Genomic DNA, 15,056 nt, shown 5'->3' with positions numbered 1-15,056 from the left:
ATCCAATGCAAAGCTTTTGTATAATACCATAATCATGTATAAATCCATCGTAGAGTCTCATATGATATAATTCAATCCAAGCATAGCTCATATGATAAATCCACTGCATAGCTCTAAAAATACACTCATCCACCATAGAGTAAAAAAAATCCATGCTAGCATGGAGAGTAAAAACATAAAATTTCACCAAAGAGTATTATGACCATGTACCCTTATACATTTCAAAGTAAACTGTTATTTCATAAATTTATTTCTTCAATTGATTTTCATGTTTATTTTACAGTAAACTCAGCCTATATAGTAATGGTTAAGACTTTGTTATAAGATTTTGTATGAAATTTGGTTGAATTTACATATTATTTGATACAAATTAAAATATATAATTAATTTTTCTCTCACAATTCTTTTTCATACCATTTAAATTTAAAACATAATAAAAAAAATTCATAACATTTAAATTTAAAACATAATAAAAATTAACTGTCTGACTTAACCATTTTTATTTAAAACTTCATTTAAACTTAATCACTTTTATAAAACTCCATTTATAATTATTAACCATTGTGTTTTTTGGAATTATTTTTCACTTTCAATCTCTTTCCCTATTCCATGAAAACTAGCTCATAAATTAAACCGATGCTCTTGATGATATGACTGAATATAAAATATTTTTGCTATATTCGAAAATGATGGGAATGAAAAGAGAAATTAATAATAATATTTGTGTGAAAGTAAAAGTAGCACGGTGGAATCCATAGGTCAATACCATAACCAGTCATGCAATCCCTAGGTCAATGCTATAACCAATAACCAGTCATGCAATCCCTAGGTCAATGCTATAACCAAACTGTGGATTAATTTATATTCAACAAATTTGTTTTACATATTCTTATTTGACTTGCTGAATTCAACATATTATGGGAATTTTTATTAAATATCATCTAGACCTATGCTAGTAGGAACTGATGTCCCACTGATAAAATAGGGGAAGGGAGCCAATATGATAAAATGGCCAATATAACAATGTGAGGTGTCCTCTCAGTCATTTTGTCATATGTCTCATGTGTCTGGTGTTTTCTTGCATATCTGTAAATTTATGTCTGTTGGTTTTTTTGAGGTTTTACAGATTGCTTCCTTTTGTATCTTATCAGACTTCTTATATTGTCTTAATATAATCTATATCGCTTTTTCTTCTGAAAAAAACAATGTGAGATGTCCACCATCTCAGAATTCTTCTCTCCGTAAACGGTTGACTACTTGCTCTATGATTCCCTCTCTCTGATAAGTTTGAGGTGCATAATCTTCAAAACAGGGAGGTGGAGTCACAGATCCAATGCTGAAACCTAGAGCGCTTTCACAAAATGAAACTGCAGCATCTCCTGAATTCAATGTAAGGTCGATATCTTTCAACAAGATGTTCTCGCATGGCACGCTGTCACTGCACGCAAATCTAATTGCTTCCTCTGTCGCCGATGTTCCACTAATACTATCGTACCAAACTTCACTCACTTCAACTGCTGATGTCTGCATTGCATTTCAGACCACAAAATTTCAATTTAGTAACTGTAGGGGCTTTGCAGTTTGGATGGGAGATCTTAATGTCGTGTACTCAAAATTTTGAATATGAGAGATTGTAGATTTTGGAATATTTTGGAAATTTGAATGGATGTCTGTATTGTATTTCAGATCCCAAAATTTCAATTTAGTAACTGTAGGGGCTTTGCAGTTTCGATGGGAGATCTTAATGTAGTGTAGTCAAAAATTTGAATATGAGAGATTCTAGATTTCAGAATATTTTGGAAATTTGAATTGATGTTTGTATTGTATTTCAGATTCCAAAATTTCAATTTAGTAACTGTAGGGGCTTTGCAGTTTGGATGGGAGATCAATATCCTTTAGTAAAAAATTTGAATTCGAAAGATTGTAGATTTTGGAATATTTTGGAAATTTGAGATAAAAACTAAATAGAATTCACTTCTCTCTTATCTAGAAAGTTCATTCCGCTTTTGTCCATCATATTTTTATAATATTCCAAAATCTATAATCTAAATTTAAATGTGTTTATCTACTCTTCTTATCAAATTTCTATAATATTCTAAAATTTATAAATAAAAATATAAAAACAAAACACATTAATTTCAAAACCCCAAAATTATAAAACACACAAATATTACTTAAAATATAGGTTTAAAATTAATGCATCAACTTGCCTATAACAAAACCTAACAAAATCTAGAATCTATAAACTCAAATACAATAAAACTTTTCTTTAACCCATTGAATTTGCACTATATGCTAGACTCCTATACACCACCTTCAGTATAATTTTTTCATGTTTCCCTCTCTATCTTATATAGAAATGAAATCAGCACATTGAAATTTGTGTTCCTCTACTTATGCATTGCAGGAATTGACTCTGACCTGGTTTTCACATGTCGTTGGAGAATCACAGTAATACTGGTCTATAATTATAGGATATGAAACATTTTTCATACGCACATTTTGGTATCTGATCCCTTGACAGTAGCCAGAGCCACCCTGCAAGACAGAAAATAAGTCAATTTATGAATAGATAGTTCAAAGACCATGGGTGATGGAACACAGCATTTATCAGCTTGAAATGTTGCAGAAATTTATTCTAAAGATTATAGACATTAATTAAATATGTGCCATCCAATGAAATCGGAAAAGAGAATATATATGATTTTTATAAAATGTTTAATTATAATAAATTATTAAATTTATTTTTAATGGTTAAGGATTATTATTTTTTTATGTTTTTTTAATAATATAATAAATTTATATTAAATATAGAGGAAAAATTTATTGGGCCGAAAAGCTCATTCTACAGCGCAGTATAATGTGTAACTCTATTATTGGTCTGTTATCAAAGTTGAAATTTTACTCATTTTGACCCAAATAAAATAAATAAATAAATATGATGATGATGATGATGACGATGGTTAAAATCCCCTGAGACCAAACAATGATCTATCGGACCTAAATAAACAAATTATTTATTTTGATTTAAGATTTTATTCCTATGTTCAAAAAGCTTGGAGAGAAGGCTCCCGAGCTCACTATAATTTTGACATTGTAAAAGGCTAGGAAGGTTAGTATTGTAACAAAGATTGTGAAATTGAGATCTAATGTGGTTGTACGCAGGGCGCTCTAAGAGGAAGTGGTTTTAAGAGGAAGTGGTTTTAAATAATGTCCATTCATTAAAAAAATTATTGCACGTGAAGTAATTGGATCAAATTGGATCCCTCTCCAGTCATGTTAAATCCCCAACTCATGTTAGATCCATATTTAAGATGGATCTATGCTGGTTATAATAATTTTAAGTAATATGAAAGAAAATATATTATCAATCAAATAAAAATTAAAAGTATTTCTAATACCCTCTCAATTATGTAAACCTTTAAACTATTCATTAGAAAAATGGGATTATAAATTCAATTATAATGTGATTATAAATTTAATTATATTTTTATAGATAGTGTTGTAAGCTTGGTAGAACTACATCTTCATACAAAAAAAAATTGCACATGAAGAAGTTGGATCTCTCTTGGCTCATGTTAGATCCATATTTAAAATGGATCTATGCTGGTTATAATAATTTTAAGTAATATGAAAGAAAATATGTTATAAATCAAATAAAAATTAAAATTATTTCGAATACCCCTTTCAATTATGTAAAAGCTTAAACTATTCATTAGAAAAATGTGATTATAAATTCAATTATATTTTTATAGATAGTGTTGTAAGCTTGGTACAACTACATCTTTATTATATCCAATATATCACCCCGATCATGGAGAAGAGGAATTGAACAAGTGACTTCACATCAAGAAGTGCCTTAACAAATCACCAAATCACCATCTATCCAAGATCTACTTTATCTTAATTAAAAATACCAATAATTAAAAAATAAATATGTTTCAATTAGAATAGATTAAAAACTTAGATTTCCATAATATCATTGTAAATTTTATCTAATAAAATTCCAAGAGAAATTTTAAACAATATAAGACTTAACTACTATAATTTTCTAGATGAAATTTATCTAAAAAGTTAGAAGCTTCTAGAGTTTAGATTCTTCTAAAAAAATATTAAAATAATTAAATAAATTGGTCACATATATAACTATAAATGTGTACGAATGTTGTCTTTTACATTGAACTTTTGATTATTAGATTTGACAGTTAACATTAGATTTGGTCAAACGTATATTTACATCTCTTTGGAATTATATTCTTTTTCTTCTTTTTCTTTCAATCTTTATAAATATTATTTTTTCTTTTTAAAGTATCTAATTGAAATAATATTCTAATTTCTATAATAGTTAATAAAAAATTATTTTAAATAATTTTAAAAAACAATTAATTTTTTTCACCTTAATTAATTAATAAATATATAAATAGATATATATACTCTGATTTTCTTGTATAACTGAAACACCATTTTTAAAATTATATACTCTGATTTTCTTATATAACTTAAACACCATTTTTTAAATTATATACTCTGATTTTCTTTATATAACTTAAACACCATTTTTTAAATTTCTATTTTATATAAATTATTGTTATTTATTTGATTTTGCAAATTCGGTTTACCTATAAAACTAATTTTATTAGTAGTGTTTGTTAACCACTAAAGACGAGAGACAAATAAGGTGAAATATCTCTTATCTCATAATGAACAAATGTCATGTCATGAAACATTTTTTTTCTTCCTCTAGGAGGATCGATATCTAATTAGGTTGAATTAGTTGTTGCAAAAAGTTTCTAATTTCTTTAGTTAGGCTTTCTTGCTAGGTAAAAATACTTTTAAAAGAAAATAGGTTATTTTTGTATTATCTTCATTTGATAGGCAAGTACTTTATTACGAAAATGCATGCAGCTTGATATTTTTCACATATATAATGGAGAGAGCAATGTGATAAGTATTTTAAAAATATAAAAAATATAATGAAATTATTTAAGGGTTGTTATATAGTATTTATATTATTTGAATTATGTATAATTTGATTGGGGTTTAATGTTTAAAAGTATGTGTTTTTTCTACAAAGTTATAGGTTCAAAATTAGAGGGGTAGAATATGTATGTTTTCGTAGACTTTAGCATTCAAATTTCGTGAGTCTTTTCTCTCACAAACAAAGAGGTCTCATACAACAATGTGTGTCTCTTGTCTCAGAAACAAAAAAGTCTCATACAACAATGTGTTGTCTGAGTCCCTTATCCCACAAACAAATAAGTCTCATACAACAATATGATGTCTAACTTACAACAATAGAATATGTATGCTTTTGTAGACTTTAGCATTCAAATCACGTGAGTCTCTGGTCTCACAAACAAAGACGTCTCATACAACAATGTGTGTCTCTTGTCTCAGAAACAAAAAAGTCTCATACAACAATGTGTTGTCTGAGCCCCTTATCCCACAAACAAATAAGCCTCATACAACAATATGATGTCTAACTTACAACAATGTGTTGTCTGAGTCCCAAACAAAAAAGTCTCATACAACAATATGATGTCTAACTTACAACAATGTGTTGTCCGAGTCCCTTATTCCACAAACAAAAAAGTCTCATACAACAATACGATGTCTAACTTACAACAATGTGTTGTCTAAGTCCCTTATCCCACAAACAAAAAGTCTCATACAACAATATGATGTCTAACTTACAACAATATGTTATCTGAGTCCCTTATCCCAAAAAAAAAAAAAATCTCATATAACAATATGATGTCTAATTTAATTATAACCTTAAAATTAAATAATAATAATAATATAATATTTACCATAAATATAATCACAATTACTCATTCAAAAAATAAAGTCAACAAAGATAGATAATATAAACGCATCTAATCAGGGCCAGCAATAAAATAAAATTTCTCGTATAAAACTCTATGCCAAGTCCTTTATTATACAAATTATTATAAGGAATGATGAGCTTCATCGACGTGAAAGGGCCTCGCATAAATTAACTTGGGTAAGGTAGTGTAAATTATATTTTGCATGTTTAGGAGAGTGTAAATTATATTTTAAAAGGGATATTATATTTGATGGATATGAGAGGGTTTTTTTTTTTTTTTTAATAAATTATTAAAATGTTATATGAGAAATTAGGTTAGAGATTGTATATTAAGTTTTTAATTTTTAAAAGGTGAAGATTCAAATTTCTATAAAAGAAAATTTTCAAAATATAGCTATATATTAAGCAAACTAAGTGTTTACTAATTGAACTTGCTTATGATATGAAGTAAATTATTATTAGAAAATAGAGAAGTTAAAAGCTTGTAAATATTAGAGACCTTGTAAACATTAGAGACCTTAGTTGGGGTGTTTCTAGCTTGATCAGTTGCATTGGGGCTTGCTCGTGGTGCAAGGTTGGCTTTTATAATTTCATTTCATCTAGTATCAAAAGAATTTAATATTTTGTGTCATTTCTATTGATAAAAAGATTTCCCAATAGAAGCTTGATATGCCAGTATAACTCTATGTTGCAAAGAGATTGATTCTTGCCAATTATGAGTATGGTCAGTGTTAGGTACCTAGGCTACACTATTTGCAATATGCTTGAATTCAAACTAAATGTTATGTTCCTAAATTATTTCACCCTTAACCTCCTACAACTCATGATGGATTTTAAAAGAAGTATACTTTTGAAAGCATCAAGCTAAGAATTCAACCTGGTATATGGCTCGTAAACTACCCTTAACACCTCGTCTATTACTTTCTTTTTTAACATGAATGCCTTCACAGACCATAATTGACTATGAAAGCATTGTAGATGAGTGGGAAAACAAGGTTGTGGGAATTCAGAGCCTAGAAATGAGGCCAGAGTAGGAGAGTGGGTGATAGAGAGTAAGTTGATTCCCAACCCAACCATCCTAAACTATGAAGCAATCCATAAAACCAAGATAAACACTATATGGAAATATTCATTATCATTAGTTTGAGAACTAGTTAATGTGAGAGAGGTGGGGGGAATGTGCATATTACCAAAAGCAACGACAAGAGGAGGATGAAATTTATCATGGAAACAAGTTGAGCTATAATTACAACCATTCTAGAATAATTGTTCCCGGGATAGCTACAAAACCAATCTGTAAACAGGATGTTATGATTTCCAAGGGTATCCATTACCATTAATGGAAATTGAGTCACCATGTTGTCGCCTGCACCAATCCAATGGGACGGGGAGGCATGGTATCTCCTCCACTTACCTCATGGAGTAATAGTGGCCTTATCCATCCTCCTCATGGACTTTCGCTTCTCACCCCATTAGGGGAGTACATGAGGGCTTTGTTAAGGATTATTGAATTAATAAATCTTTTTGGTTGCAATAATAATAAGGGAATTGTTAGGTGATTCCAATCTTGGCTGTGCCCCTACTGATCGCCCTCGGCCCTGATCGGCCCTTCCTCGGCCCTGATCAGCTCTGATCGCCCTCGGCCCTGCCCTGTCCCGCCTATTCGCGTCCCTCAAGCTGCGCGCAAGTGTTCTCTCTGCTCTCTGTGGAAGGAAGCTTGCTTTATACCATGAGGTCGGTCGGTTCAATGAAGGTTTGAGTCCCGGATTGAGCTTGGCTGGCTGCTTGGGTCCATGGAGGCGCTGGGCACTCCCCAGGCGGCCCCTCCCCCCCCCCCGTCCTCATCAGCTGAGGCCTTCAATCGACTTCTGGAAGGTCTCCCTAAGAAGAAGAATGTCGAAGCCGCGAAATTTGTCAAGAAACTGGACGATATTCCGGAGATCTCCCTCCCTCCGGAAACCCCGATCCAGGTTGCACTGTCTTTGTCCGAGAGAGCCCTTGTAGGCCAGTTCACCGGACTTTGGCCTTCTCCCAAATCCACAGAGAACTGGGTCAAAAGGAACTGGGCGTCGTTGATCCAAGAAAGTGTGACCTCTTACTTCCTGGGGAGAGGTTTCTTCCTCTTCGAGTTTACCTCAAAGGATGACAAAGACCTGATCTTTCGAAACGGCCCCTACTTCATGGGCCCCCAGGGTCTGTATCTGAACAAATGGACTCCGGACTTCGATCCGGCAGTGGATGTACCCAAAGTTGTCCCAGTGTGGGTCAGGCTGCCAAATCTTCCAGTGCATTGCTGGAACTGGGACTCATTGAAGCATATAGGAAATGCCTTGGGGAAATTTATAGATCAGGAAAACAACAAGGACCAATATGATTGTGCCAGGATATGCGTGGAGGTGGACCTGGAGGAGGGACTACCAGAGGCCATTAAAATCAAGGTTGGAAGCTGGATTCACATGCAGAAACTAGACTATGAGCAGTTGCCCTTTAAATGCTGGAAATGCCATGTTTATGGCCATTTTGCCAGAAGCTGCCCGTCCAATATTGAACCTGTCCAAGGGAAGGAGGACGGCTGGAATCAAGTCAAGCGTACGAAAAATACTCACAAGACTCAGAAGGTGGGAGGATCCAATGGCAATCCTCATCAGGGCCCTGCTCCGCAGACCCAGCCCAAGACCGCCCTAGAAAACAGGTTTGACCCCCTCAGCTCTCAACCAGAGGACACACATGAAGTCGAGGCCCAGAAATCGGTCACTCCAGAGAAAGGTGGACAACCTAATCCTTTCAAGGATTCAGGCGTAGCAGAAAGCTCAAAAGGAACCCCAGAAGAAGTTGAGGATGAGGACCAAGAATCGGAAGATTCGGAGGAGGAAGGAGAAATAGGAGACTCCCTAGCCTCTGTAAGGAGATCTACAAGAGGGCGCAAAACAGATCGGGAGAAAAGGGAGCATGAAACGTATAAGGACAAGTTGCAGGGCAGCCAACCTACATTGGAGAAGTTGTTAGCAAAGAAACCAAAGATGGCCAGAAATCAGCATCAAGGCTCCAAGGGAGCCCTCCAAAGCAAAGGTAAATAATGAAAATTATCTCCTGGAACTGCAGGGGTATGGGGAGCAAAATCAAAGAAGAGGCACTAAGAAACTTAATAAGAAAAGAAGCCCCGGACATACTCCTCCAGGAGACCAAGATGGAGGATTCAGACCTCCTTCATTTAAGTAGAAAACTATGGAATAAGAGCAAAGCAGCTGATGTCTCAGCCCAAGGAGCCTCTGGAGGGCTGGGATCTCTATGGAATGATAGCAAGTACTCGCTAATATCTGAAACTTCCACCACCCACTGGTTGATGTTGAAGATGCAACACCTAGATACTAAAGAAATATTTTGCCTCTTCAACGTTTATGTGCCGGTCAGCGCTGGAGAAAAAAAGTCTTGCTGGGATTCATTAAGAAACCAAGCGGATCTAGGCATACTAGAAAATATCATCATTGCAGGAGACCTAAATCTCACGCTGCACTCTTCAGAAAAGCGTGGAGGTACCATTGTGCGAGATCCGGCAAGGGAATGGGCAGAAGATCTTCTCCATGATTGGGATCTGCTAGATATCAAGCCAGTTTCAGGTAAGTTCTCGTGGTCAAACAAAAGAATAGGGCCTGGTCATATTGCAGCAAGACTAGATAGATTTTTTGTCCAAAGTTCATTCCTCCAGTTTGGATTAGATGTCAGCATGCATATCCTTCCCTGTAGTACCTCTTATCATAACCCCATCAAGTTGACCCTTCGAACCCTCTCGGATCTTGGCCCCATCCCCTTCAAATTTAGCCCTCTTTGGACCAAGGAACCCAGCTTTCTTCAGATTGTCAAGCATTGTTGGTCTCAGCCAGTCAATGGCTCTCCATTCTATATCTGGGAAGAGAAACTCAGAAGAGTGAAATCTGCCCTAAAAAGTTGGGCCAAATCTCTCCCTAATCCAGCCACTGAAAGGAAAAAGATCCAATGCATGCTGGATGCCCACCATCATATCGTGGAAGAGGCCCTCATCACTAATGAAATTCTAGACAAAGAGGCTCATCTTCAACAGCAATATCACAAAGCCTGTCTGAATGAAGAGGAAGCCTGGAGGATCAAATCTCGTTGCCTTTGGCTCAAAGCAGGAGATAAAAACACCTCATACTTCCACAAGCAATCCCAAGCCAGGAAAAGCTTCAATCATATAGCAGAAATCAAAGAAGAAGTCGTGTCCCATAAAGACTTTAAAGACATCAAGCAGGCTGCCTTTCGCCATTTTCAAAATTTGTACAGCGAAGAGGTGAATGGCCCTCAGAATTCTTACTTGCTGGACGGGGTCCCCTCTTCAGTCTCGGCTCAAATGAACCTCCAGCTAGAAGCCAAAGTCACCATGGAGGAGGTCAAAGCTGCTCTCTTTGCCATGGATCCTGATAAAGCTCCAGGACCTGACGGGTTTTCTGCCAGATTTCTTCAATTCTGCTGGCATATTGTGGGAAAAGATCTCCTCAAAATGATTCAAAAATCGCAGGATTGCCAGAAAATAGGAGGAAGCACAAACTCCTCGTTCCTTGCTCTTATACCTAAGGAGAAGGGCGCCAATTCGTTTAACAGATTCCGCCCCATCTCTCTTTGCAATATAGGCTACAAGCTGATCACCAAAATCATTGCTAGCAGGCTGAAACACATCCTCCCTAAAATCATCCCTGAGAATCAAGGGGGCTTCATCCATGGAAGACAGCTGGTGGATAACTTCATCCTAGTTCAAGAGGCAATCATCTCCAGTCACCAGCGCAAGGAAAGAGGTATGGTCATCAAACTGGATTTAGCAAATGCATTCGATCGTGTTAGGCATAGCTTTCTGTTGAATGTTTTAAAAAACTTTGGATTCGGAGAGAGATTTATAAAATGGATCCGGGCTTGTATCTCGGAGCCATGGATAGCCCCTTTAATCAATGGCAAAGCTACAGGGTTCTTTAAAGCTACAAGAGGAATAAGGCAGGGTTGCCCCCTGTCTCCTCTGTTGTTTGTTATCCAAGCATCAGTGCTCAGCTTCCACTTAAACAAAAAAAATGCAAGATCAGGAGATTCCAGGGATTTGCATTGCTAGAGGAGTCCAGAACATAAACCATGCCCTGTTTGCAGATGATACTCTGCTTCTCGGAGTTGCTTCAATCCACTCAGCCACCAGATTTAAAGAGGCTCTAGATGAGTTTGGCACGATGTCAGGAAGTTTTCTTAATAAAGGAAAGTGTCACATATACAGCTGGAATACCCCTCCCCCTATGCTCATCTCCATTTCCAGATGCTTAGGATTTGCTGGCTCTGCTGTATGGACCTCATTTAAGTATTTAGGAATGCCTATCTTCCTCAAACGTGCCTATAGCAGGGACTGGATACCTCAGCTGGAAAAATTCAAAGTCAAACTTCAGGCATGGGGCTATAATTGGTTAAATATTGCAGGCAAGACAGTTCTAATCAAATCTGTCCTCAGTAGTCTCCCTTTATTCCAGTTCTCTGTGCTCCTAGCTCCCGTCGGCATCCTTCAGAAAATGGACCAGCACATTCGAAACTTCTTTTGGAAGGGAGGTAAGCAAAATGAGAGGAAATTCCCCCTGGTCAACTGGGAGACAGTCCTCAAACCTCAGATGGAGGGAGGCCTAAACTTCAAGAAGCTTCCCCTCCAAAATATAGCCATGGGAGCTAAGCTTCTTTGGAAAATCATAGCGCCCAAGCCTGGCTGGGCTCAGCTTGCGCTTTGGAGGAAATATTTCACTGGCGAAATGTCAAGATGCCTGGATGGACCTCTTCCCCAAGGCACCTCTTCATTTGCCAGACTCTGCTCTAAAGCTGCCCCTCTGATTCGTTCCAAGGCTTATTGGATCCCTGGGAATGGGAAAAAAATCAACATATGGTCAGATCGCATAATGGATCGCGATCCGATTGGGGACTGGCATTCTTTGAAGAAGCTGCATGATTGGATCTCAAATACAGGAAAATACACTCTCTGGGACATTTCCAAGTGGGAAGGGACGCGATGGGTTGGTTGGAACTTTCTCGATACACCGGCGGAATTTCTGCAGGACGTCAGCATTCTATGCGACTTGTTAATCGGTGCTTCCCCCTCACACATACGCAGGAGAGACAAAAGAGGTTGGGGCTCTTTGGCGGCGGGATACACAGTGTCGAGTGGCTACACGAGCCTTGCTGCAATTCCGTATGCGCCCCCTGATCCAGCTCCGTGGAAAACAATTTGGGACATACCAACATTGCCCAAGATCGACATTTTCAATTGGTTGCTCTGTCACGGTAAAATACTCACCGACGAGAACCTGCAGAGGCATGGATTCAACGGTCTGTCGAGATGCTCGTTATGCAGAGAAAAGGCGGAGTGTGTCTCCCATCTGATATTAAACTGCAATTTTTCAGAGCAGGTTTGGAGAGCGCTGATGGAGCAATGGAATCCTAATTTCATGTTGCCTGCCTCCATATCCGAACTCTTCACTAAGTGGCAGAATAGATATCCAGCACCCCCGCCTAAAAATAAAATGATAAAGGCCGCCTGGTCCTCTCTTCTTAAAATTTGCTGTTGGCAAATCTGGCTAGAGAGGAACAGTAGAATATTCAGAAATACCCAGCATGATGTAAAAGTGGTAGTGACTAAAATAAAAACCCAGCTAAAAGAATGCCTGGAGGAATTTAAAGATGATGCGAATCTCAGCCAACTTGACATTATTTGGGGGGCTTCTATAAATCTTCAATTCCGCCAAGCCAACAGAAGCATTATTCCTGTTGAGGAATGGCAAGTAAGAGGCATAGATAAGGAAGAGTTTCGTGCCTGGATCTCCAATCATAAGCTACATTCTCTCTTCTTCGATGTGGCAGCAAAAGGAAATCCTGGCAAGGCCGGGGCAGGAGGAACGGTTAATAGCACAGAAGGCACTCAGATTCACAGCTTTTCCTGGGGGCTGGGGTTCAATTCCAGCATCCAAGCGGAAGCATTGGCCCTGTATCAAGGTCTCAAACTTCTATTGAGCCTGGAAATCAAGGAGGCAATCATTCTAGGGGATTCTCAAGTGATCATAAAGCTCATGGTAACCAACACTGCCCCCCGGGACTTAAGATTAGCAAGGTAGATACAAAGAATTTGAAGCCTGGGAAAGTTGTTCCAAAATCTGAAATATTTCCATGTACTAAGAGAAAATAATAAAGAAGCAGATCGTGAAGCAAATAAGGCCGCTCTTCTCTCCGCCGGGGCAATGATAAGGGACGGGATAGAAAATTGAGATCCAATACCATAATCACTTCAGCACCTATGTTTTATTTCCTGATTCTAAATCAGTTTGTTTGCATTTTCAAGCTTGGACAAATTACAGAAATCAACTCCATTGTAGAGACTAAAAAGAGCTGGAAGAGGAACACAAATTCAATTCTTCAGGAGGTCGGTTCTATTTTGGATCTGGACAACTCCCTTTGTAATCAGAACTCTGGCAATTAGGCCAATCAGTTAATATAATCCATAATCGTTCTTGTGAAAAAAAAAATAAGGGATTTGTTAAGGATGATTGAATTAATAAATATATTTGGTTGCATTAGTGAAGTGTTTCATTTTATAGGAGTTAGAAGTTCGGGAAAGGGTTATAATGTGTATGTAATACAAGTTCATACTTGTAGGTAGTAGATGGATATTTCATTTTATGGTGGATACTTTTTCCCTCGGGATATTTATAATTATGAAAATATTATTGAGTTTTGAATACATATGCTTCTTATCCTCAATGTAGCAGCATCCACATGATTTTTTATTCTCTAGGCATAGAAACCTACTTTTATCTTCTCCTTCATGCACCCTCTCCACTTATTGAAGGAAAAGGAAAGAGTGTTATTTGGATTTGTAATATGTTGAATCTATAATGTCTTATTGGACAACATATAAGAGGATACAAACAAAACTTATTAAATAAAGGGAACACGTCCATTTTTAGACATCCTAAATCATTTTTCCTTTGTCATTCTACTAGGATCTACTAGGATATTATTTATTTATACTTGGCTCAATAATTCACTCTGCACATGATATGGGCATTTACTTAGTTTGGTCATGGTAGACATCGAGTTTTTTCCTCTCCAAATAATTACATTAGTAAATTGCACAACACCACACCTCATACAAAACATCAAAATGTATATCATCTAAATATCATTGGTACTATGCTTGGTGAGCTTATTAATAGTAGCTCCCCATCAAATTTTCCTAGTATCCCACATTTAGTAATATAAAGTGATAGCATGCACCCCTAATTAAATGATGCTTGAGGTTTTATTCTTGGAGAGTTTTATCATTTTCGTAAGATTTCCCACCTAGCTCTCTATCAATTCGCTACATCAAATGTTTAAGGAGGAAATGGCATGGGCCTTATGAAAATAAATGTTTGTATTCATGATTAATCAATTTATTTGATTTGCATGTGCATTATATAACTTTTTCAAATACACCAACTTTAATCTTAAGAGTCATACTTGATTTCCTAGCAAAATGATAGATACTCAATAGGTCAATTGATGTAGAGGGGTGTTGTAGCGGCTACAACCACCCTCCAAAATTTTTTCTTAGCTTCATTTTGGAGCCTCCCTACCAACCTTTCTTAGCAGCATGTCTTACCTTGTCAAGTACACAAGCTTCATTGATTCTCTACCAGATTTCCAGCCTGTGCATCAAAGCTTGTTGCATCCCCCTCACAAGATGTTTCTCCAGACTTGGTCTAGCTGCAGGCTGAGAAGCTCCCTCAAGAAATTGCACAAATCTGGAGGGGAACCAGCCTTAACTCCAAAAATTGCACAATCCTAATTGGCACCCTACTGGGCTCTAGAATTGCACAAATTTGCCAGTCAAGCTTCACTGAGAAAATTGTGCAATTCCTCCCAGTAGGACTGCTCATCCAAAAAATTGCACAATCCTAGGCATCTATCAACTGCTCTGCCCAAAAATTACACAAATCTTTTAGGCAGCCAGCCCAGCACCCTCCCAGAAATGCGCATTTTTTCCCATCAACTGAAGCACGTTGTTGCATGTCCCATTGATTTGACCGGTTCCACCCTGGACCAAGGAAACTTGACTTGCATGCATGGGTTTATTTTTCCCAAAATAGAAAAAGCAACATGCAAAAAGCATATCTACATTTTAGGGAGCTAATTTTAGCAGTTAGAGGTTACTTGCATAGATCAT

The 15,056-nt window shown here is 36.7% G+C and overlaps 1 protein-coding gene across 1 annotated transcript in view; it reads right to left on the bottom strand.

The window, feature by feature from the left end:
• Positions 1-833: 833 nt before the first annotated feature.
• The window catches only part of LOC149198620 (putative polygalacturonase At1g80170), a 37,700-nt gene continuing 23,477 nt past the window's right edge, over positions 834-15,056 (bottom strand). The window contains exons 8-9 of the mRNA XM_089402088.1: positions 2,422-2,538; positions 834-1,524 (exon numbers count right to left, since the gene is read on the bottom strand). Of these exons, the coding sequence (XP_089258214.1) occupies positions 1,225-1,524; positions 2,422-2,538 (417 nt within the window). The 3' untranslated portion in view covers positions 834-1,224. The remainder of the gene's footprint in view (positions 1,525-2,421; positions 2,539-15,056) is intronic.

This window comes from Pinus tabuliformis, chromosome 2_1 (genome assembly GCF_031772625.1).
Source record: "Pinus tabuliformis cultivar Carrire ecotype Pingquan chromosome 2_1, CPIR1, whole genome shotgun sequence".
Taxonomy (NCBI): domain Eukaryota; kingdom Viridiplantae; phylum Streptophyta; class Pinopsida; order Pinales; family Pinaceae; genus Pinus; species Pinus tabuliformis.
This window is presented reverse-complemented; position numbering and strand designations above follow the sequence as displayed.